The following is a 24,792-nucleotide window of genomic DNA, read 5'->3' as shown; positions in this document are numbered from 1 at the left end:
AATTGTACCTATCTCAAATCTCGTTCGTCCTAGCGTGGAAGGCTACGTTAAATTGTGCTCGGCAATGATCACTCGCCGAGAGCAATGGATCCGATGGATGGGTCGACAACCCTCGTATTTACCCCCGTTGTCGGAAATTATCCCGAGCGATGCTGAATAATAAAGCGGCACTACGACGATTGAGCGCGAGCGAATTTTCCAGAGAAAAACGCGTTACGTTTTCGCGAGGAATTTGAAACGTGTCTTCATTTTTCCTCGAACGTTAACGGTGGAAAGTACGGCCGTGTCCCACCGCGACAACAAAAGCCGACCTTCTGGTGCTCGGCTAACGAGTCGGATGTGTTTAGGGTCAATTTGTCTATTATCTCGTTGTCAGTTTTATTTATTACACTTCTAACACGTCTCTCACGACGTACGTGCGACTTCCACCAGTCCGAGATTCCTCGGTGCAAGTTAATTAATTCTGATTTCTCGACTCGCGTCGCTCCGAAGTCGACGTACACGCACTCACTTCGCGTGACCGGCTCTCAGAGATCGACGCACTCTCTTTCTCTCGATGCGATTTATTCAAACGGCAAACCCTCCCCCCTCCCCCCCGGGATATGTTGATCGTGTGTCTCGATTATGATAAAAATTAAAATCTACATAAATATGCACAAAACGCGTATGTAAAGTGACTAATCGATTGTAATATCTGTAAAACATCGCGCGACAATTATCTAGAAATCTAACATTGTACGTCACAAGTTATATATTGTGAGAGTATACAAGGGCGTTACGGCATCAGTTTTTTATAGGATCGTGCAGGGGTGCGGCACCCTCGATTGGTACGCGACTGCGTGTACGTGGGTGGAGGAAAAAGCCTGGTAGCACGACCGACGGCACGGGGAGAGTGACTTAATGTGCCAGTCGTGAGCGCGATTCCGTCGCGCCGCGTACTTGAAGAGCCGCACGCGGCTAAGAAGCGGAGGACAGAAGCGCGCGAAAAGAGGGAGCCCGAGAGAGAAAAGAAGAGAGGATCTTCTCTCTCTCTCTCTCTCTCTCCCCCTATCCTCGATCGAGACGCGTCAGTTCGTCCACGTCTGCTGCCGGAAACGCTACCGGAAGACACCGGTTCTTCCCGTGGGATTGCCTCTTCCTGTTGCCCGGAGGAACAGCAGGAGCCGAACGTGCTGCTTGCTTCTTCTTCGCCATAGTGAGAGACGCGAGTCTTCCGCGTGTGCGCGAGTTCACAAAGATTATCCCGTTGATCGATCATTCCGCGATGATCCCGCATCGATCATCAGCGTGAGACTTCCGCTGAAGATACCGTGGACGAACGGAGCTGCTGGACCGACTCTTCCGACAAGAGGCGACTTCCGACAGAATAAGGTAAGAACAAACGATGCAATGAATTAACGACTTAAACGCGAGGTCATCCGATCGCCTCGCGCAAGCCCGGAATTGCGTTCGTCAAACTCATTCTCGCGCGTTTACGAGACTGCATCCGACTTCTCACGTGACAAGGGAGTGTGCGTGTAATGCCATAAGCGTTGTACATCGCGTGAAATTCGCCAAGAGCGAAAGTGTTTTTCGCGCATACAGGTTACCTCGTGTCTTCCGACCTAATAAACGATGACCTTAATTACAAGTAATCTGCGGTAAAGCATCGGTTCCGCAGTTTAGGGTTAAAAAAGTATTACGTTTAGTATTACGATTCGAATTTGTGACATGTTGCGAATAAAAGTCAGAAAGAGAGAGAGAGAGAGAGAGAGAAAGGTCTTCGAAGTTCTTCGTACACGACTGTCGCCGGACACATCAGACGAATTCATTATTTCAATTAAAGCGTCATGCTTTTAAGAGGCTTTAACTAATATGAAGTTCTCGTCGTGGAGCAGTTAAGGCCCACCGCGTGGAAAAGCTCGAAAGACGCGCCGCGTTCATCAACGGAAACGAGGGAATTTTACAGTTCGTTAAAAAGCAGCTCGCTTTATGCGAGACTACCGTGACCACTTTCCGTACCGGCGAAACATCGGTGCTTGCGCTTCTCTCGCCGTTGCTAATTGTCGCGCTCCGTTATTGTCGTGAATCTGGTTACAACTGCTCACCTATGTTTACCCCGCATACATAAATTTCAAGTGCTCCGTCATAGGTGACGACGCTCTCTTGATAACGGCTTACCTTGCAGATGTCATGTCTGCGATGACAACCGTCAAATGCGCTCTAGATCGATCTTCCACGTTCAAACAACCGCCTGGAATTCGATGAAATAAGTCGTGCTATCAATTCCTCACGATTATTACACCAATCTAGTCGACTCAAACAAAATTCTTGTTTGAACATGAGCATATTGTGAGAAGCAAGTTTGGTCCTCTGAAACGAAAATGAAAAAGGTTTGTTCCGGAGAATCAAATTTTGGTTCTCATAACCAAAATATTTGTTTGCCCATGTCCATACAAGAATTTTGTTTGAGTCAACTAAAATGGGTTTCTCGGTGTACAGTGAGATAAAGAAATTGAAATTTTGCGAAGTACATGTTTTCTGTGACGTTTTCTTCAATATTTATTGGTTAGAAAAAAAATAATTGATTGTGATGACGGAATATATAGTTTTGTTTGAAGTATACCCAAGCTTTTTTATTAATTGGTTGATTTGCTAAGAAAAAAACTTTATTTCGTCGTATTAAAAAAAACGTTTGTTTCTGTGAAATAAACCTTATATTTCACAAATAAACTTTTAAGTCTTTTTTTTTCATCGTACGCATTTTCCACGCAGTTTCCAGATTCATTCAAAATTTCGTATCGAACTCTTTCATTTCTTAATTTTGCTTGGTATCGATTTACAAGTTTTCTTCGTTGGTAGTTGTGCAAATCCCTTCAATAATAATCTAATTCTTTCGACGCAAAGAGACAATATATTCACGCTGAAATATTTGGGACGGGGAGAACATAAAGAAGAGGAAAACTTTTCTTCACAGATTCAGGTTGATAATCTCAAAACACGGTATAAAGATTAACGTGCCACGGAAACCGATAATCCTCCTCACGTTGATTGATTCTCCGACTTAAAGCTTTTAACCGCCCAATCACTTCCGTAACGCAATTCGAAGAGATCCATCAGATATTCCATCGGATAATTTTCTGTAAGGACACAAAGGCATCTCTTGGGGCAACGAGTCCTGTGCTTGAGTCATCAACCTTATCGTCGTCAATTAATCGATTCCTTCCACGATTCCCCCGTAGCTTGTTTCGTGATTACACGATCGACTTCCGTCATGCAAATTGTTACTTTTATCCTAAACGACACCACACGTCACAAAACAACGCCGACGACAATGAAAAAACCCTTCCGCGTACAAAAGCCCGTGAACGACAAAGCTCGACACGTGGTATGAGTCACTTGGCATACGTGCGTGACCAATACGACCAGAAATATTCTTTTCAACGAGAGAGAGTCTATAGATCGACGTCTATCCTCGCAGGCGTCTGACTGTACTAACTATACTGTTCGCCCGACCATATATTATCTAACAGGTGATCGTCATTGTCCCTTCGTGCCGCGATCCATTTTTTATTTACACGAATTTTTTATTTACACTTAAATCGTGCGCTCGTACGGGCCTTGTTAATTTTTATCGCGAAACGATGAAAACCCGTCGAGCTGCTGCACGTGCACGAGCTGTCTTCGTGTTTTTCGCAAGCGCGCTCTTCTGAATCAAAAACGCGGACAATTTATGACGACCCGGTCGTGGGTTTTGTTCGATATATCGATCTCACGGCGACGAAAGAGAAACGACCTCCGGCACAGCGTGATAGGTCGCTGGTATCAAAAGACGCGCGGAGGGAAAGGTATCTATGAAAATTCTTCGTCCAAGTCTGGTACGAGGCACAGAACTCGCGGATTCGAGCACGAAAAAGGAGCTCGCATCAGAGCTCGCAGGCTCGATTTGGAAACTTCACTTGGACACGTCAGGGCGACAAAAAAGCGTCGTCTAGTCTTCGAGACGCAAATTATCAACGAAACGTCCACGATAATAAGCCTATTCATTTCAACTGAACTGATGTTGTACTGGAATTTCTTTCCTTTTCTCTTCACCGTTAGATTATATACTTTTTTCTCTCCAAGTGCGAAAAATGCAATCTAGTTCGACTAAAACGAACAGGTCTATTATCGAACAAACCTGATGACTCGCTGACCGGCGCGTAAGCGTTCCGTCATTCGTCCTTTATAAATACATACACACGGATATATTTGCTGCAATACACACCTCATCGATTCGACTCAACGACCCCTTTCTCACGTCGGAAAGCACGCGCCGTCCTAAGACCATCCCGTAAAAGCTTTCGCGGCACTAATCGCCGGAAGGCTCGCGTAGAAGTCATCAGCGAGAAATATCCATCCGCCGTTGTCGGAAGAATCAGAAATGGCTGGTGTTTCTATTTTACGTATAGCAAGAAAATTGATTTCTTGGCAGGAAGGATATGTTTTCCAGTTTCCTTTCGTACATCAACGTAAGCCTACGCATTCGGAAGGCCGATCATTTACTCCTGCACGAGATATTTCGCGAAACTTTTACTAGCAGAAGAAGGAGATAGATAAAGCATCACTCGCGTTAAAATTATTATCAGACGTTGAGAAAATATTATTATTAACTAATATCTCCTCATAGTTTATGTGAAAGTTTCTATGCGGAGTAATGGTTATCTTGAAGCTTCAATATTAAAGTCTGAAGGAAGGGGGGAACATTCTATTCTGGAAAAAAAAAAAATATATATATATTTAGAGCACTTCACGTCAATCCCCACATTTCGCACACACTACAACATATCGTTGTAAAATTTTTTTCCCTTAAAATTCATTGTCATTTTATCAAGTTGAATATCTTTTTTCATGAAAGCATTGACAATTGGTGAATTATGCAAGAAAGATCTAACGAAGAAAAACGTTTCGAGAAAAATTAAGATGAAAATTGCAATGCATGATTTAAAAAGTATAAATAGCACTGAGATTCTTCACAATCATTTAAGAAGTCAACTAGTACAAGATAGAAACTGTTTTTTAATTACTTTTAAGCACCGATAAGGGATCTTTTTGTCTTATATAGAAAGATGTATAGATTACGCCCATTGGTAACAAAATCTCAAAAATCATAAATTTTGTAAATTAGATTTTTCTTGCATAACTATAGCCAATTGTCTGTCACATTTCATAGCTAACGCAATGTTTGTTTTCTACAGGTGCAGGAATATCGCTCACGATTCCCCTGGCGCTTCCCGAAGTCATCGTCGTGGAGACATTCACCTTTATCGTCGCCCGTGCAACAGCCTCGGAAAAAAATTCTAGGAAGATACCTCCTAGGAAGAGACATCCGAAAGAAATAGTACTTCGCGGAAGACGACGGAAGGCATCGATCGGCGGATGATCGACGACCGTGCCGGCGCTCGCGAGTAAGTCGGGTACAGAGAAAAAGAGGAAACGAGTGGTTGCGGCGGCGTATGGGGAGGAAAAGAGCGAAGAAACGTTAGAGTGTGGCGCGAGACGAGATCGCAATGAAAGTCAATAAACCGTGATGAGTAACGGAGAGCAGTGGTCGGAGTGGCATTAATAAATTAGTGTCTACTTGCTGCAAGCAACAGCAGCAGTAACAGCAGCAAGAGCCGGAGGAGGAAGAGGACGGAGAGGAGGAGGAGACGCGCGCGAATCTCGAGTGCGTCGGTGTGCGCGCGCGCGCGGGTACGTGTGTCGATGCGGGGATTTGGCCAGTGTGTCAGTGTGAAAGAAGACAATTGACTCGCAGCCACCGTCGGACGGTGCTTGGCGGGGGCCTTCTGACGTCACATCCTGCCCCGCGTACGAGCCGCGATCTCATCTGGACCACGACGCGCAAAGGTACGCAGATTCGTGTGCTCGACGCGGAGCTCGCTGGAGTTTAAAATGCCTCCCCTCCCCCCGATGTCGTCGGGAAATCGCGGTCTACGCGTCGCTTGAAAACCCCTCTCTCTTTCTTCCGAACGATTACAGGGATTATACGGATCGACAGAGCAGATTGAATTATCTTGGCTAGTAAATAGAAAGTCAGCGAGCGAAGCCAAAGAAATCGATTCATGATCATTCACCGCGTCACTTTTGAGCACGATGCCAACTCGTAGAACGCGTTTGCTTTACTTTAAATTGTAAACGTAGTAGAACGCGTTTGCTTTACTTTTAATTGTAAATGAAGACAGACGAAGCTTAATTCGTTTCCTAGATTTAAATTTATGACATGTCAGGTGTAACATCTTTCAGCAGCGGTGCTGATGATGACCAAAGTGCTGAATCATAAAGAAAGACACAAGTACACATTTTTCTGAAGAATGTAACACATTATGAAGTGTGTCTGGTAGTAGGTGCGTCGTATGCTTGTAGATCAGACTGGACAAAAAAGTCTTTTATCATTTTACTTATGTATTTTGCATTTTTATTTATGCATTTTTTATGCATTTCTATTTATTCATTAATTTATTTCTTTTGCAGACAATTACGTGAAATTCTGAGTTATTAATTAATAAAGACTGACACCTCAGCCGCTTGCCAATCGGCGGCCAGTGACGGACGAAATTACTCCGCCGCTCCTTGACTGTTGGTTGACGAATGGGGTGTTTAGGCGCCGCTATCACTCGTCTTCTTTAATTAATAATTCAAAATTTCATGTAGTTGTCTGCAAAAATGGCAGGGGACATTTTGGTTCGATTTAATTTATAAGCACATGATGGATCTTGTACTTATTGTCGGACACACTGTATGCTATTTTTTCAAAGAAATATTCACTACTGTGTCTTTCTTTACGATTCAGCGCTTTAGTTATTACCAGGACCGCCGGAAGATGTTGCACCTGACTCATAAATCTCTGATAAGTACGAATTAGGGTCATTCTATCCGTCTTCATTTATAATTTGGTGTAAGTAAACACGGTTAGGCACCCTGTATGAAGTATCGTGCCAGATCCTAAAGAAGCGAAATCTTGTTACGACAGATTAATATTTCATCAGGAATAAATTATTCCCGGACACTCGTATGTTCTACGAGAGAAAGATCGCGCGAGAATCGTGCGAAAAAAGCGTTCGGAGCGTTCTATTCAGTGTTGACGTCTTCGTGGTCGCGAGATTCCTCGCGACGGCGTGAAATTTTAGATGACGTATGATAGACTCGTCTCCTAATTAACTGGGGCGTTGCGCGAGGCCCGGCCAGGCACCGTGAGAGAGAGAGAGAGAAAGAGAAACTCGACATTGGTCGTCGTGACGAGGACGTTACGATCAAGATACGACGAATGAAGAACGCGCGGTTGGTCGCGATTTTCCGCGATTTCCCGCAAAGATTCTCTTCCTGCGTTATCCATCCAAGGTCGCTGTCTCGCGTCTCGCTTCGACGGACGTACAAGTTCGAGTCGGAGGTGCGCTATTTACCGGTCCGATAAATTGGAGGAGTCTAATTTTGCGGCGGACGCGACGCAGCGTTGAGGTCGTAACTGCATCGAGTCCGGCGCGACGACTTACGTCAAGTGTTCAGAACGGACTTGCGTGTAAACTAAAGCGAGACGTCCCGCCGAAGACGCGACGCGTCAAAATGCGTTAACTTATAAAGCAACTCCGTCGTCATGCTTCACTTGAACGTTCAAAAAGCCGTGCCCGGTTCGGTCGAACGCATGCTTCGGAGAGAACGGAGAGCGTTCCACCGTTGACGCGTGAAGGTGCGTTCCCGAGAAGTCGGACGTCCGACAGGGAGCGTAAGGGTCAATTATCCGTGGCGGGCGAGCGCGACGCGTCGTTTTTTCTTTCGTAAATCAAACTCAATTGATCTCGTGAAAGAGATAATTGCAATAGCTTACGATACTTCGAAGAAACGACCGATGTCGGATTACGCATCGTTGTTATGGCGCGACCGTCAGCGTCTCGCCGATAACGACTGTAGCGAGCACGTATATCGGTTCGTTGTATCGCGTTGCGTATACGAAGCTCATTGAAAGCGCAAAGGTACACGCCTTGACATCGGTTTCGTCGAGTGTTTAGATGTAAGCGGAAAATACCTCGAGACGAGAAAAATGGGAGATCGTATATATATATATATATATCTCTCTCTCTCTTTCTCTCTCGGAACGATGGCTTCGGCCGCATCGAATGTACATGTTGTTGCATCATTCATACGAGTCCGGTCGTACCTGCCCGCTGGATATCGCGAGGGGAAGTCGTAAATCCGAAAACGGCAGCTGCAATCGCAAAAATGCATCTGCGGGTCGTCGGGGTAAGTTCCGAGTATCGCGCGAACGAGTGAGACACGCCGGAAGGACGTTATCTCGTGTGCTTTATGGAAAGGAGCGTGGGTGTCCACGTGGCCTGAATCGTAAAAGCGCTCGAGGTGAGGCAGCCCTCGAGCATGAAAGAGCGTCTGATCCTAATCGGCCTACCGTAACCGATTAAATCGATGGTGCCGCGCTTGGGCGTCAACCGCGTACAGAAAACGGTTTTGCCTGAAAATAATACAGAACAATTCGAGGCTAGTCTCATTTCGAAAGTTCATATTGTTTCATAGTTTCGATAGATGGGTTATCTGTAATACATTCCTCCATTTCTGCGGAGATTTATATCTTTATATTTAAGTAAAGACACCTGATTGATCTCGTTTACAGTGAAAATTGAATTACTCTTCCAGCGAATGAAGAACAATGACCCACTGCGACAAGAGGATCCTCGGGATCCTTGTCTTACTCAACGTAGTCGCAAAGATTCCGGCAAATCGGACAGATTCGCCGAAAACGGACATGGTTGAGGAAACGGAGGTCTTCATCACGACCAAGAGAACTTTGCCGGACAGGTGTCTCGTCAAGACAGAACCCGGACCTTGTAATCACTACGTTCACAAGTGGACCTTCAACAAGGCCGAGGGGAAATGCCGAATGTTCTCTTACGGCGGATGTCTCGGAAATGAGAATCGATTTAACTCGGAAGCTGAGTGCCTTCATTATTGTATCGGCGGTGCTGATCGTAAGATATCAAACAAAAAAAATATTCGACCAAACTTTTGATATACAGGGAGTTTTAGCATAAGGAGAACATCGAAATATCTCCTTTTGTGTTTATGAGAAATGTTTAGAGTACAATTTGAACGGTTTCGAAAGGAGAATACCGCGGGAGGGAAATTTTTTATGATCATTTCTTCGATTTCTTTAACGTCCCCATGTTTAGGCCCTTAAAATATGTAGGTGTTATGCTGAAACACCCTGCATATTTATATATGAATTATTCGCGATTTATATCTATCTAATATCTAAAACGACTTCTGCTAAATCAGTTTTCCACTACGAAACATTTAATAGAAAAGCTTATACTTTAATAATACTTAACGGAAGAGAAGAATATTACATGTTCGTTGGCTGTTCCTAGATACACTACCGCCTCATCTCGTGACGAAGAGCAATGTATTCGTAACAACGAGCACCACGACGAGCAGCACTCCACTCCCGACGACTTCCAGCACACCACGGCCGACTTTCACACCTCCCAAGCCGACGAAGCCACCGGTACCAAAGCACAAACGAGGAAAGGTAAAACCGCTTGTATAAATACGTGCGTGTGTTTTACACAAACTAGAAACATTATTTCTACTATATCTTTCTACCGAAGGAGTTAACTTTCATGGAGTCAGGCCACGAGAAGACATTTATGTTTGCGCAAAGCAATACTTTCATCCAACTCGATGGCCCTGGCATCAAAACCTTTCAATTGAGGTAAACATAGCGTAATTTTGAATTATCTACATTAATATTTACATAATTTATATTAATCTTTTTCATTTAATGAGTAATGATGTTATATTTTCATATTTTAATGGGAAATGTTATCACATATGCCATAACGTACAATTATATACGTTGTTTTATATCATTTAACAGATTATGCCGTGAAATATCTTTCAAGTTTCGTACGAAACTTCCGCACGGTTTGCTGGTTTATCACAGCGTCAAAGATCGTCCGGAAAGTCTTGACCCCTACGCCCTGTACGTGATAGTGGAGAAAGGTCAGCTAAAAGTTGTTCACGTGTTCGGTAAACAGTCGACCAGCCTGACGGTCGGTGAAGGTCTCAATAGGGACGAGTGGCACAGCGTTCTTGTGAGAATCGACGTGCACGGAGCAAAGTTAATCGCCAGAGTCGATGATAAACAAGTCGAGACTACTTTGAAAGTCTTGGAACGTGTCGTGAATTACGGCGTGTCTGAAGAGTTAGCCTCTGTCGTTCTAATCGGAGGTGAGCGAAGTATTTTTTTCAAGTCTTCAGAGATTTCTTACCATTTTTATTTTTCTTTCTCTCTCTCTCTCTCTCTTATAGGACTGAGCTCCGAAGAACGATTACACGGGGTGAAGTACATAATAGAGTCCTTCGTCGGCTGCATCAGGGATATGGTTCTGAGTTCCGGAAAATCCGCCAGCGACCTGTTGCCCATTCGACCGTTAATCGCGACCAAACACGAGAACGTTAAAGAAGGCTGTATCGATAAGTAAGTCTTTCAAAGAAATCCGAGTGAAGAAATCAATCGGTGATGCAAACGGAATATTTAATTCTATGCTAAACCTAAATTTGTAGATGCAGGACACGGGAGAACTTATGCTTCGTCCCAAATCAATGTGTGAATCATTACAATAGCCTAACATGCGACTGCTTTGGGACGAAATACGAGGGTGAACGTTGCGATGTGTACAGTACGTAATTAGGTTTAATATTAATTTTTTTTATTAAAATTAAAATTTTTTTTAAGTCAACTCATTTGTCTAATTTAGAAGTGTGATATTTTCCCAGAATTTAAAATCGAATTTATTAACTGCCAATATTAAATAGGATTTCAGCATTAAAAAAGATATTCAGAAAAAGTTTTGTCACCAAGAATTCCTTTGAGAAACCGTTATCAGAGGAATGCGATTGAATAGAAACAACAGAAATGCACTAAACATAGAGATGCATTAGCCTAGCGGTAAAAAGATAAAGCTCTCACACGTGCCTAAAAGCATTCGGACATTCCTAAATCTTATTAATAGAGCTCGTAATATAAAATCATTTTTCAGCCGCGACGATACTGACACTAAGAGGTTCCTCGTATGTGTCCTTCCGTGTGTACGATTGGAAGGATCGTGTTCACTCGTCTGTCAACAGGATCAGCCTCGCTTTTAAGGTATTTGACCACCATTCTAACGGGACCGGCGTTTCTTTCGCTGTTGTTGTATAGGCCCATTGATTCATTATGCCTGAGACGCATCTCTTTGGTAAAGTTGGGAGGGGTGGGGACGCACTTTGTGCCCTTACGAGCAGCTGCTTATACCTATCGACCAATTTCTATGACGACAATGTGGAAATTCGTCGGGAGAGTATCGGGAGTTCTACCTCTCGAATTATGTCGCAGCGGACTATTGTGCAAGCACAATGAAATTCGTCGCGCGCTGAATTACCGTGAATCACCGTGAATGTTACGATATATTAAAATTTAAGACTATAAATCATAATTATATTTTTTATAGACAAAAATAACCGTTTAGAAAATGTTCTCGTTAACGAGATCCTAAATTGCAATTTGTCAAGTTGCAAATTTATCTTCCGCTTTTCGGGAGATCCGTGTAAAAACTAAAATGCTGTCTTTCGAGGAACCGCTTTATTTTTAACGCTCGTCAAACGACGAATTTGCTTTCAGACGAAATGGGACGATTCGGCGCTGTTTTACGCCTCTGGCGAGATCGACGGTACGCCGCATTACGTCGCAGCTTCGATCATAAACGGATCGGTTTACGTGGAGCTCGATTTCGGACATAACTCGAAGATCTCTACTATGTTGGGTGACTACGTCACGTCCGACCATTGGAATAACTTGACCATTTTCCACAATGGGTCTCTCGTCTTCGTCAGTTTGGACGAGGAGGTGAAGGTGCTAGAAGTGCCGGGAGAAAATTATAATATGATCATCGATCCCGAGATATACATCGGCGGTGGCCCGGAACTCCACAAGAAGAAGGGTCTTTTGTCACACAATAACTTCGCGGGTTCGTGCGAGAGAAAACTCTCTACTCGATTGTGACACCAACAATTTTTCCCAATTATATATAAAGTTTTATGCCAAAGAGATGATTCACGTGTAAATAAATAAATAAATTAATAAAATTGTAACAATATTCGATTGAGACAAAATTCTATCGTTCAATTGATATGATTTTTTTTTTTTTCAGGATCCTTAAAGTACGTATTTTTCAACGACAAATCAATTATATACGAACTGAAGCGTTTCAATCCAATGGTGCACTACATCGGCGTATTGGAGCCCGAATATTACGAAGCCGACGTGGAAGTCATCCCGATCACATATCCCTTCGCGGGAAGTCACATCTGGTGGCCTGTCGAAAAAACCGACTCGCTGAAACTGAATTTCGACTTCAAGAGCTCGAAACCGATCGCGGTCGTCGCCTCGGGAGAAGTAAAGAGCAATCGCGGACTTGGCTATTGGGAGGTGATATTCATCGCGCTATCATTTTTTTTTTGTATTTTACGGTATTTTTCGGCCACTTGATAACTCGCGTACTTTGCTCTCGTCAAGCTACGTCAAGTGAACGACGAAATCCGCTTCCACTTACTGCCGGACGTGACGGAGAATATCACGGTGTCAGCGGCAGTGAAATTTCCGCCCTACAACACTTCCTGGCACGCGGTGGAACTTAATTACACGAAGGGCGAGCTCAGTATCCTAGTAGATTACAGGAATAAACAGAGCAAACTCTTCGATCTGACGTTCGAGCTGGGCGACAAAGTCATCATAGGAAGTGGCAAAAGTAACGCTGGTAAGTTGAAGGCTTCCTTAAAAGTTATAAAAAGAAAACAAGAAAATGCGAAATAAGAAAGATTTCTTTCCTCTCTGCTTTTCAGGTTTGGTGGGATGCATGCGTGAGATACGAGTGAACGACCAAAGAATCGAACCTAGGTACGTGATCAACACCCAGAGAGTGATCGGAGAAGTCGCTTTGGATAACTGTCAGTTCGTGGACCCGTGCAAAAGGCCGAACACTTGCGAACACGGCGGTAAATGTTCGGTCAAGGAAGACAGAATTACATGCGACTGCACGGATACTGGATACATAGGGAAGAATTGCCACTTTGGTAATTAACAACGATGTTATGATATTACTCATATACGAAGGAGAAATTTAAATAATGAAGAACATATTGAAAACGTTATTTCTATCAAATTTCTATATCATCGCGACATTTGAATATTACACATTAATCCTACCTATTCTTGCAGCGGAATACAGGAAAACCTGCGAGGAGCTGGCTCTCCTGGGATTCACGCAGGACGATGTTTACATAATCGACATCGACGGGAACGGTCGATTCCCACCTGCTCTGGTGAAATGCGAGTTCCAGTCAATCGAGGACTCGACTAAAACGATCGTCGAGCACAATTTGCCCTCCCAAGTGGACGTCAGATCCATCATCGAGAGCGACTTCTCTTTCAGCATCAAGTACAGGCAGTTCACCGCGGAGATGCTTCAGGAGCTCATCTCACATTCGCTCTATTGTAGTCAGTACGTGAAGTACGATTGTTACAAGGCACCCTTGGAGCTGCACAGCGCCACGTGGTTCCTAGGATCGAAGGGCACCACCGTCGATTACATCGGAAATGTCAATCGTGGATCCTGCCCATGCGGAAGTAAGTCCCCTTCCAAATGAATTCATGATATGAAACCCTTAGAAAGATTCGCGAACCGGAGGTTCCTTCAGAGAGGATGTTATTTATTAATTTCGCTTTAGTGAACAGAACATGCGTGAGCCCCAACTTGAGCTGTAACTGCGACGTGTCCACCGGAAATGCGGGGAAATGGCTGTCGGACGAAGGATACTACGAGACACCCGACTCCTTGGGCATCACCGGGATGGTGTTCTTGCAACAGAGAGATCTCGAGGAAGACGCTCGCGGACGTATCACCTTAGGTCCACTGGAGTGCGTCGAAACAAGTACGTGTACAAAAAAAAAAAAGAATAACTACGCCGCTTATAATGAGTGATACTCTAATTGATACTTATTAACACAATTAGCGCGACTTTCCTTTGCGCGATTATAGGAAGATAATAAGACTTTTTAGATGCACCGTTTGTACGACAAGTAACCATTTTATATAAACAATCGTGAGCACGATTTTTTCGAATGTGCGCCTTTCCACTACAATTTCTCGAGGTAACGACAAATTTATAAGATCAATTAATGATGATTTCCAGACACACAGAAGTACGTGGTAACATTCACGACGTCGCAATCGTACATCGAAGTGCCGGGCTGGAGAAAGGGTGATATAGCCTTCAGCTTCCGAACGACGGGTGAAAAGGCTATTCTCCTATACCAGCCACCTATTCGGAACAACTATCCTTCCTTCATGGTCGCGTTGACGTCCGAATATCGGTTGACTTTCAATTTCACCCTGAACACCGGCACCATTCGCGAACTGGAGGTAAAGAGCCGGCGCAAGCTCAACAACGGCGAGTGGCAGAAGATCTGGATCGATTACAACGACTATCACGTACGATTCATGATCAACACCGACTTCCAGATGGTGGACCTGTTGTCCGAGGAGGAATTTGGGCCCTTTGAAGGATCCATGTTCATCGGTGGCGCTACCGCGTGAGTGACTCGTGTCGATCGAGCGAATGATTTTCGAGCGATGAATTTATCACTTAAAACGGACAATGATCTTCAACATTTTTAGTGAGCACCTGAAGACCTCCTCCGTCCGACAAGGCCTCATCGGTTGCTTTCGCGGTCTCGTTGTCAACGGAGAGATATTAGATATTCACAGTTACATGTCGGTACATCTGTCGGAAATCATCAAGGATTGCAAGCCTTCGTGTCAACCCAACAAGTGTCAGAACGGCGCCAGGTGCGTCGAGTTGTGGAGCAACTTTGAATGCGTGTGCGAGAATCAGTGGGCGCACTTAGGCACTTATTGCGAGACAAGTAAAATCAATAATCTCGTGTTGTTAATTTTGCGCACGACAACCGGTCGACAACAATTAATCTTGATTCGCGAGTTTAGACATCAACAATAAGGCTCTGACGTTCACTTCGCCCGGAGCGTTTCTGAAAAAGAATTACTTCGGAACGGATGACCTCGAGGAGAAGATACTGCTGAAGAGCATGCTGCTGGAGAATATCCTGATCAACTTGAGAACTTACGACACGCATTCCCTGATACTCTACGCGAACGATCATCTGAACAACTTCGTGCACCTCTATATTTCGAACGGCACCAATATCGTGTACCTCTTCAACGCCGGCAACGAGATCAAGAATATCACCGTGGAGAATCCAAGTATGTCGATACATATTCATTCGAGTGCGCGCGATGTGCGAATTAGAATTTAGATAAATCGTTCTCCTCAGATGTCAACACGGGGATCTCGGTGCAGATCGCTATCATTCGGGGCGACAACTGGACCACGCTACACGTTAACGAATATAACGTCACACTGAACGCGACGCCTGTACTTCTCGACACGTATTCGAACAAACCGTGGATCAATCCGGAGAAAGAGGTTTTGGCACCGCAACGACCGCCGGCACCACCGACTGATTATTTTCAGGTACATTCCCGAGCGGAAAGTATTCATTCTTTAAATTGAAATCCCAAGGCAGGAAACAAATATTTGAAATGTCTAAAGACGAAAATTTAAATGTACATTAACTAATAGAGATACAGTACAATAATTTGTCGGAAAAATAATTAAAAATCTCGTATAGTATCTAGTATATTGTAATTTTACATTCTCTCTCAAGCATGACGGTGTTTTCTGTTGCAGGTAAATTTAGGAGGATTCGATCCTGACAATTTACTAAGAGTTGGGAAAGAAGGCGCCTTAATCCAAGGTTACGTCGGCTGCCTGCGGGGACTTATGATACGCGAATATCTCGTCGACCTACCGAGCTTAGCCAGTGAAGCGAATCACGAAGGCAGCAAAGGCGTTTTGCCGAATTGCCAGATGAAGTGCGACGCGATGCCCTGCAAAAATTTGGGAATCTGCACGGAGGACTTCGGCAGACAAGAATCCTCCTGCAATTGCGAGCTGACGTCCTACTTCGGTGAATATTGCGCCGATGGTGAGTTGTTCGTTATGAGTTAAAAGATACGCTGCAAACTGAACTGAATCTAAACCAAGAAAGTTCATTATGATCTAAGGTTCCTAAACAGTAAGAAATTTTGTGTTAAATTTAACACATTTCACATGTCCCAAACTTTTTTTATATTAATTAAAATAAGGCGAATGTTAAGAAATATTAAATAAATATTGTATAAAAAATTAACACAAAATTAACATCTGTAACATGTTAATTTTTAAAATGTGATATTTTAACACTTACGCGTGTTTAATATCGACTCAACACAAAATATTGAGATAACACAATATATTAAATTAACACACGGGTATGTTAAAAACTTAATACAAGAATTTTAACAAGGACCGATTTCGACAAAATGTTTTTACCGTGCAAAGTCCAAGAATTACAAAAAAATTCGCAGATGCGGATATTCGGAAGTGAACATTTTCACAATTAGCTCTCGTATTAATAATTTCTAGTTCAATTTTTCTCCTACAGATAATTCGTTTCACAGTAATGTGAAAGTTTCCTCGAAAAATCTAACGTAAAAACTATTTGTCGCAGAAAAGGGTGCGGACTTTAGCGGAGAGAGCGTTCTTCAGCGAGAGTTCGAGTTGGAGGGCGAGATAAACCAGGTGAAAGTTCAGCTGGCGTTCTCGACGAACGAGCTACGACAACGAACTACCGCGTTGCTGCTGGTACAGACCGACAACAAGTAAAGCATCAATCTTAATATTTTCCTTAATCCTCGCGCTCGACCTAATCCGACACACTGTCACCTGTCACCGACGCCTGGAGTCCTGGATGTCTTTCGAGGAACTTTTTTCCAGAAGGAGCTACTACTTATTGGTGGCCTTGACATCTGAGGGGCAGCTCATCTTCGAGGAGGACCGGGAGGGCTCGGCTTACGGAGTGCGTCTCAACGATCGAAACTTCCTCAACGGTGCACGTCACAGCGTCTACTACGATCGCGATAATAATACATCGACTCTCTTGGTTTGTCGCGACTCGCTTTACTTCGACCTCTCCCTCTCTCTCTCTCTCTCTACATGTTGTAAGTCACTCTAAATAATAATAAATTTCGTATAATTTCAGATCGACCGTGAACCTGTACAGTTGCTGCCGATACCAATACTAAGCTTAGGAGACGAGGACGAAACTCCGGGTGCTACGGAGATCCAACTGGGCGGATTGAACACCACCGATCCGCGATTCAGCGCCTACAAAGGATATACCGGCTGCCTCAGCAGTAAGTACTTACTAAAAAATCGCTTATCCCTCGTACGGTTAAATTTATCGGCGTCCATAGGCGTCTGGTAAAACGTCTGTTAAAACGAATTTCAATTTACGATTACCTCGCAGACGTGGTGATATCGATCAATGGAGGCGCCGGTATGAAGCCACTGGAGGAATACATGCTCTTTACGAAACAGGGCAGTGAAACAGTCAGGGCGACAATACCCGCCGGCGTTAGGAGTGCCCAATGCGCAGTCTTTCATGCTCAACCACGTGGCCCCGAAACGTCTAGGAACGACAGTGTGGTAAGAAACTCAGTTCACATCTGAGAACTGATGTCTGATATCAAAAAGCGATCGATTTTATGTTGTGTAACTCTTCATCGACTATATCTTTTGTCTCATAATGAATTTCTTTATAAGAAAAAAAAAATAAGAAAAAAACGCATATTCCTACCGATCTGTAATAATCGCAAATTTTTAAATTATGATAAATTGTTAAATTGTTGATTACAAAGCTTCGATAAGAATTTCAAGAACAGGTATATTATTTTCCCTCTTAGTTCACTAACTTCGAAATAAATTGTTGTGCTTTGAAATTTATATTCTTTGAAATATGAAATCATTGTACTTTTCTACGTACATAAATAAATAAATTACGTGACCAAACCTTGAAGTCGTCGTAAGAGAATTTCTTTCGATAGTATTAATGTCGAACAAACAAGAAAGACAAAGGATATACATCAAATTCGTTAACGTAATATTTATATTACGTTAACGAATTTGTATTTTGATTTATTGAATTAATATTTATTACAGGGTCGCGATCGAGCATGGGTGGAGGATCCACCGGAAAGGACTTTGTACAAATCGCAATATTCAGGCGCCACTCAAGAGGAGCAGGGTGCGGGAACCTATATCTTTATAGCCCTATGTTGCGTCTTCGTGGCCGCGGTGATCGGCTGCATTTACGAGGTATGGCGAAGCGCGCGTAAGGACCGTCAACGACGTCGCACCGCGGTTTCGGGAACACCACCGACCACTGCGGTCGCTTCCGTTTCGCAACGATGGCAACCGCAATACACAGATTCCTTGGTGGCCGCCCCCGGTGTGAAGACGGTCGGCTTCAAGAACGTAATGGACGACGACAAGAGGCCGAATGGCACCCATGTGAAAGTGCCCAGCGCGAAGGAATACAAGCCACTGCCGAATACGGACCAGCCAAAAGACTTAATGAACGATAAAAAAGTTCACATAAAAGGTACTCTAAATTGTGATACTCTCCTATCTTCCACCGGTATGTAGGGAAATGAAGAAAAATTAGTACAATGGAACAGGAGAAATTTACCGTTAGATTTTCATGAAACATTGTAACAGCTTATTTCTCATGCAAATCGTACAGTAAAGGATTAGTCTAACTAACTCTTCTTCTCTATTCTAACTTTTGAAATTATGTCAGCGTGTTGCGTAGAACATGTTAAAAATAGAAACAGCGTTCTACAAAATGAAAGATAAATGAAAATCTCTACATGTAGATTGTTTTTCTTAGAAGCCATTGCTGTGCATCGCGGAATTAACTTAAGTTATGTAACTTTGTGTGCATTGCAGCAGACGAAGAGCCAGAGAAAAAGGAGCTCCTAGGGGTAAATACAGGCATCGTCACTAAACCTGCGAAACTGAATCCATTCGTAAAGATTTTTTCTTTTTTTCGTAAAAAAATGCACGTTGAGCTTTGTCAAGCTTGCGAAGAAGCTTTTGCATGCACTGTCCGATTTCGTTTCATATGTTACAGATATTCGTGATTCGCGCATTATGTGATGCATTTTTATGGACTTACCGAGTACACACCGTGTGAAAACGATCGAATCGCTCATTCTTTGAACTATTTCCATTTTGCTTTGTCTGACTTCAGAATTTCTCACCAGTGCACCGACATACTGCTTTACGGAAAAATACAAGCATCTGATCCGATCGACAGTCTTTCTCTCAGACTTTCATTGTCGTTTTGAGTTTAAATACAATTTTCACATCCTTACTAAACCGCGCTTTTTTGCTATGCTAACAAACAAACATAGCACAATATTTAGAATGTTGTCGAAATCCAAGAAGCCGTCACTCATTCTATCTCCGCCCCCTTCCCCCTCTCCCCCACAGTCGATGGAAGATCTGAGAGAGGAACCAGAGCTGGAAGAGCGCGAGGAGGAAGACGAGGAAGAAGAGGAGGAAGAGGAGACGGGACAGGAACAGCCGGAGCCAGGACTTGAGATGGATGAACTCAAGGATCAACCGCAACAACAGCAGGAGGAGGAGGAGGAGGAAGACGAGAGCAGCGATCAAAATGGCGAGCTTCTCGTTAGGCCGGTAAGAAACGCAGCAAGGAGAGCTTCCTTGACCGACGAGCTGGTGGATCCGGTCAACTCGCAGGGCCTTCTCGAGACGAACTTCTCCGTGACGGGTCTTAACGAAATCAGAACCGAGCGTATAATATCCAGAACAAATAACATCGCACCGAAAAGACCGATGAGTCTCGATCTGAGCGCGCCGATGAAGTTTAGAAAGTCACACGGAATAACCGCTCAGCCCGAGAAAGTCACTGCGAGGTTGATCGACCAGCGACTGCTGACGAAGTGAATTAATTCGCGAAGCACAGACGCCACATCGGCGTCGTGTACCACTCTCGAGATCTTAGGCTAAGATCGACTGACGACAATAATCGCTCAAAGTGGTCGCTCGTTTGTATCATGTAAATATCGGGACGGGAGGCGATCGTGTTGAAATGACAATCATTATACGCGCACACTTAAATTTTAGAAGAAAATATGACGCAGTCATTCCGTTATATCTAAAGTATGATGAGATTACGGAACAGCTTATGAACAGCTGCTGAAAGCCGCAAGCGACTGAATGTTTCATTTAAGCTTAGAAATTGGGCGAATTGGGCATCTGTTTAGTATAAAAAGTACATTCTGTAGTCGTTTAATACAATTCGTCGTTAGAAAGCAGAATATTGGCGCGTTCCATATTTCTAATGACTCAAAACTCGCGCGAAACCGTAGCATCAATCTCATCTGCCGCGTTCTTTTTACGTATTTAATTGTATAAATTCTTATTCGGCACGTTTTGGCTCACACAGTAGCCGTCTTCAGAGGGAGAGGAAAACGTTAGAACAATGTACTTGACTAAAATTAGCAAGTAATCGAGCAGCACCTGTTTATCTCATTACGAAGCACATCGCTAATATACTCCAGTATTGATTAGTTTTAAGTAAAGCCGCACGTATTTAGCTCAAGCAGAATGTTATTTTAAGACTCTAGAGTGCCTATAATAGTACTTAGTATTCGTCGTAATCACGGCAACGACAAAAGTAATGCATCGTAAATTTACAACGAGCATTTCGAGATAGGATCGCGCAAAGTCGTATTTTCGAGACAAGCCACGTATATCCGCAAGAGACACGTCGATTCACTACAGACTTCGTCTGTATATTTTTTACGACACCGTTGGTACTACACGCAATCGACACATTTAAAACAAAATCACTGCATATATTTATGTTATCAATCGCCGCCGGTGTACACCGCGAACGCACCGTTCAATCATCCGCAATTGTAAAATTATACCACAAAATATATGAATTTCATATATTGAGACGTGCAAAATTTATACATTCAATACGCAATGTACGGTTCGTTCCGTGTGTGCATCTGCGAGTTTGTTCAGTTTGATTTCGCTGCTTCGTGCAATTGTACAAAACAAGTGTGGCGTTTATGCGCTTTTTGGTGGCGATCAAGGTAATAGTTATGCGGAAAAATTCACGAAGCATTTAGAAAAATCGAATCACTCGGCGAATGTCGGCGCGATCCGGTCGTTAATACGAGACGCACCATACTTTCAGCACAGGAATTGGTCTAAGACGAGTATCGACGAGAGCGTTATACCGTTAGACTCCATTTTAAAACCCGATGAAACGAAAATGTCGGATATCGAACTATAAAGGTACGGATTATTGAAATAATAATTAAGCTCGACAAAAAAAAAAAGAAGAAGAATCGCATCTTGACTCGCCGCAGCCTCTCGTTTCTCTTACGATCTCTAATCGCGGGATGCAATTTATATTTACGGCATGATGCATCGGATGCGTTGGACGCATTAATGGCAATTAACAAGAAATCGCTTACGGCGATGCTATTATGAATCAAACGCGATCAGACGCACTGTATGCGGTATCACTGCATTTTCTCAAAACGTTTGATAATTAATTAAATATAAAACGACTTATCGATGCGCAGAGAAGATTACATTAATTACGTATTATTTTGTATTAATTATAATAATTGTACATTTCAAAGCTTCAATTTCGGACGATTATTATAATTGAATTGTGGCAATTATCATTTGATATTTTTAACGTTACGTTACGTTACGATTCAGAATAGCACAGCTGGCGATACGTGGTGTGTTCGAATGTACTTTTTGCACGCGACGGTGCATCCCGCGGGACGACGTTACTCTCTTCTGAAGTGACTTACTCGCCTAGACATTAAGCCATGAATCTCCAGACAGATTTTACATAGCATGTTATACGAAATGACCGAGGAAATATACGATTTTTTTCATCAACTTATGTTTGTTGCATCGCAAGTGACCGTCTCACGCCTCTCCCACGCTGCCAAGCTTCTTCTCGCAAAAGTTCGCCGCCTTTCTTTCATATAATAAAACCTTCTTACCTTAACCCGGGAATGGACACGGGCGATTTGATAGACTGTACTTTATATTCAAAGATATGATTTGCAAACTGTTAATGTGAGTGGAATATTTTCGCGCGACAAATCATTCTTCCCCGTCAAGGCATGCGCATGATTTGTCATGTAATAATTTACTATATTTCATTGATCGAGAGAAATTTATTGAATTCCTATAACGAGAATGATTAAAATATTCTTCTTTCTGACCCTTTATAAGAGAGAGTTAAAACAAATTTAAAATATCATCGCGTATTAATATTCTGCAAGTAAATGGTGCGAATTGTTGCACAAGCGGCGCAACCATTCCCGGGCTAATCTAATCTAATCGACTTAAGAATATTCAACGAGGACATCGTTGATGCCACGAGCAACATCGTTGTCACACGCACGCTTTGCACCAGAGAACCTGATTTTACAAAGCAAGCCTGTGCGAAGTGTTTAAGCGTGCTTGCCGCATATACTTACTAACCAGTGAATATAAAATGAATCTTCCGTTTCGCTTTGAATGCCTCGCCAATTACGGCGAGAGATTGGGAATTTTTAAATAATCCCTGTCACTGTCACTCTATTTAGACGCTTGCGGACGGAAACACTGGACGACAATCAAAGACGCAAGGAAACTTCTTCTTAGGTCAGTAATATGATGCCAGAATGAACGAAAAGAAGCATTATGATTGTTTGGCGTAAGAAATTCTATTGATGTATTTTCCAAGTAAGCAAGAAATCATTAATACAGCGTTATTAGTGTTATTTTATTACATTTTCAAATATGTAGATCTTAATGTCATCGTCGTCGTTAACAATATTTGATCCAAACATTAAAATTTACACACTGATGATTTTAATATTTAGTGAATGCTATATTATCGAGTAACAGTTTAAGAACATTCATGTTAAAGCGTTATGCCAAAATGTTTCCACATCAAATCAATGTTACAAAAGATTGATTTAATGTTACTTGCTTACTGGGTTACGCCACAACGTGTCACACGAATGTTAATTTGAAATTTATAATTTGATCGCAAAGATTTTGTAACTTTCAAATATGCGCAATTTCAACTTAAAACATACTTAATTACTATTTTGTTTTAGAACGAGACAAGCCGATGATCTTCAACCTGTTTCCCATCTTTCTGCCGAATGGCCAACGAACGTTCGGCAATCCTCTGAGCTATCTCGGTGGTCCGAGATTACCGCCGAGGAATAGATCCTCTATCGAATCGGTGCTGTCGCTGGATTGATCGTGAATCGTTCGCACTTTGCTCAGAGGGACCGCGCAAAAGTCCTCGGGGACAACGAGTCGCATTTCCCGATTGAGAACGAAAAGTCTCGAAGTGTTGAATGCCAAATCGATAAATTTCACTCAGGATATTTTACATGTACCACAACAGATTCATTTATTTAATATTAGAGGGATACATCTTTAAAAAGAGATGAGAAGAGACGTTTATTTAATACGTCTCTTTGCACTTAACACATTCGAAATTTTCCGGTTTCAATTCATCTCTCATTATTACAGAGTCATCCGTTTCTCGAAAGGCTCGTGTTAATATGTTCACGTAATCGTAATCGGCGAATTTCATCCGCGACAACGCATCCTAGTTATTAATGAGGATGACTTTAGGCGTGATAATGACCTCAAGCAAGATAAATAATAATTATGACAGACTCGATATTTTTTAGCAACAATAGACCTGTAAGAAGCTGTCGTGCTCAAGCGTCCCAATACAGTCTGATAAGGATTCTTGTAAAAATACTTCTTTGCAAGTACATGTAAATTAAAATTCCCTCTCTTCATATTATATCATAAAAACTTCAAGTTCATACATCTCTCACGTTCCTGAAAAATATATGACTTCCGTTTTCTCATCTTCTGGGAGAGTTTCACTAATCCCAAACAAGATTAACAGGACGATTATTAAGTAATGTGTGGACAGTGTTAGTTTCAAGCTAAGTCACGACGCCTATTCCTTATCCTAGTCAAGGTTTAATCGATTCTTTGTATAGCGTCGTGATAGATATGTATTGTGAGTTATCACGTATGACTGCCTTGTACATGCAATGCTGCTTATTATTGCTGCTGGGTGCGTTTACATTCAGATTTCTCTACATTTAAGAAACACACCTCTTCTCACTTACACCATCAATAGTACATAGCTTATTTCCTTTGTTATGAAAGAACAAAAGAAGTCTATTTGTAAATAAGTATGAACATACCAAACAGTCTTAATGCACATACAAGGATAGAATAGAAACAGGCTAATTGCTACGATGAAGAAAGAAAGCGCCTTGTGCACACAGGAGTGCGATATTTAATAATCGTACGAATAAAGATTTCTAACAAAACTCGCACACACAGCTTGTTTCTCATTTGAAGTAAAAACTGTCGGAAATACCTCGGCATGTGCGTGTGTGTGTGTGTGTGTGCTTACCTTGTCATGGAAATGATCAGACCGTCTTATCACGGATTTGATTTGAAGGCCAAGCCGTCGAAAGCCGACTTCCTAAGAAGCTATTGACAAGCAAAAATGTTATATTCAATAAGTCATGTATTATATGGTGAAGAAGAAACATTTGAAGGAATGTGTACAAAGATAAACAGATTGAGAAAATGTATTTTGATTTTTATCATGGCGGTGCAAAAGATCGTATGGAGTATTGAATTTTGGTATATGAGATA

The 24,792-nt window shown here is 42.6% G+C and overlaps 1 protein-coding gene across 8 annotated transcripts; it reads left to right on the top strand.

The window, feature by feature from the left end:
• The first annotated feature begins 922 nt into the window (after window positions 1-922).
• Window positions 923-24,728, top strand: LOC106746323 (contactin-associated protein-like 2). Of its 8 annotated transcripts, XR_001374590.1 has the most exons (30): window positions 923-1,371; window positions 5,217-5,868; window positions 8,665-8,996; window positions 9,396-9,556; window positions 9,636-9,739; window positions 9,905-10,257; window positions 10,339-10,507; window positions 10,594-10,709; window positions 11,070-11,176; window positions 11,690-12,035; window positions 12,219-12,496; window positions 12,584-12,824; window positions 12,910-13,140; window positions 13,286-13,693; window positions 13,795-13,998; window positions 14,260-14,659; window positions 14,745-14,992; window positions 15,072-15,347; window positions 15,419-15,618; window positions 15,835-16,132; window positions 16,697-16,847; window positions 16,963-17,128; window positions 17,228-17,381; window positions 17,495-17,673; window positions 18,187-18,628; window positions 18,976-19,055; window positions 19,522-19,728; window positions 21,263-21,363; window positions 22,686-22,743; window positions 23,205-23,237. XR_001374590.1 is itself a non-coding variant. In XM_014622833.1 (29 exons), the coding sequence occupies exons 3-29, from the start codon at window positions 8,678-8,680 to the stop codon at window positions 23,351-23,353; spliced, it is 6,045 nt and encodes a 2,014-aa protein (XP_014478319.1). In that variant the 5' UTR covers window positions 923-1,371; window positions 5,217-5,868; window positions 8,665-8,677; the 3' UTR covers window positions 23,354-24,728. The 8 variants fall into 8 exon arrangements, 7 of the variants coding, with proteins under 7 accessions (XP_014478319.1, XP_014478320.1, XP_014478317.1 ...); XM_014622833.1 differs by lacking the exon at window positions 21,263-21,363 and having other exon boundaries at window positions 23,205-24,728; XM_014622834.1 differs by lacking the exons at window positions 22,686-22,743; window positions 23,205-23,237 and having other exon boundaries at window positions 21,263-21,987.
• The last annotated feature ends 64 nt before the right edge of the window (window positions 24,729-24,792 follow it).

Source organism: Dinoponera quadriceps, unplaced genomic scaffold (assembly GCF_001313825.1).
Source record: "Dinoponera quadriceps isolate SergipeBrazil2010 unplaced genomic scaffold, ASM131382v1 scaffold566, whole genome shotgun sequence".
Classification (NCBI taxonomy): domain Eukaryota; kingdom Metazoa; phylum Arthropoda; class Insecta; order Hymenoptera; family Formicidae; genus Dinoponera; species Dinoponera quadriceps.
The sequence above is the reverse complement of the archived record's forward strand: the minus strand, read 5'-3'. Positions and strand labels throughout refer to the sequence as shown.

Excerpts from the sequence above, each read along its gene's own strand:
- LOC106746323 (XM_014622830.1), top strand. The coding sequence starts at position 8,678 with ATGACCCACTGCGACAAGAGGATCCTCGGGATCCTTGTCTTACTCAAC. Across the intron at positions 9,740-9,904 it reads ATCAAAACCTTTCAATTGAG|ATTATGCCGTGAAATATCTT; the intron begins GTAAACATAGCG and ends ATCATTTAACAG. Across the intron at positions 16,133-16,696 it reads CGGTGAATATTGCGCCGATG|AAAAGGGTGCGGACTTTAGC; the intron begins GTGAGTTGTTCG and ends TATTTGTCGCAG.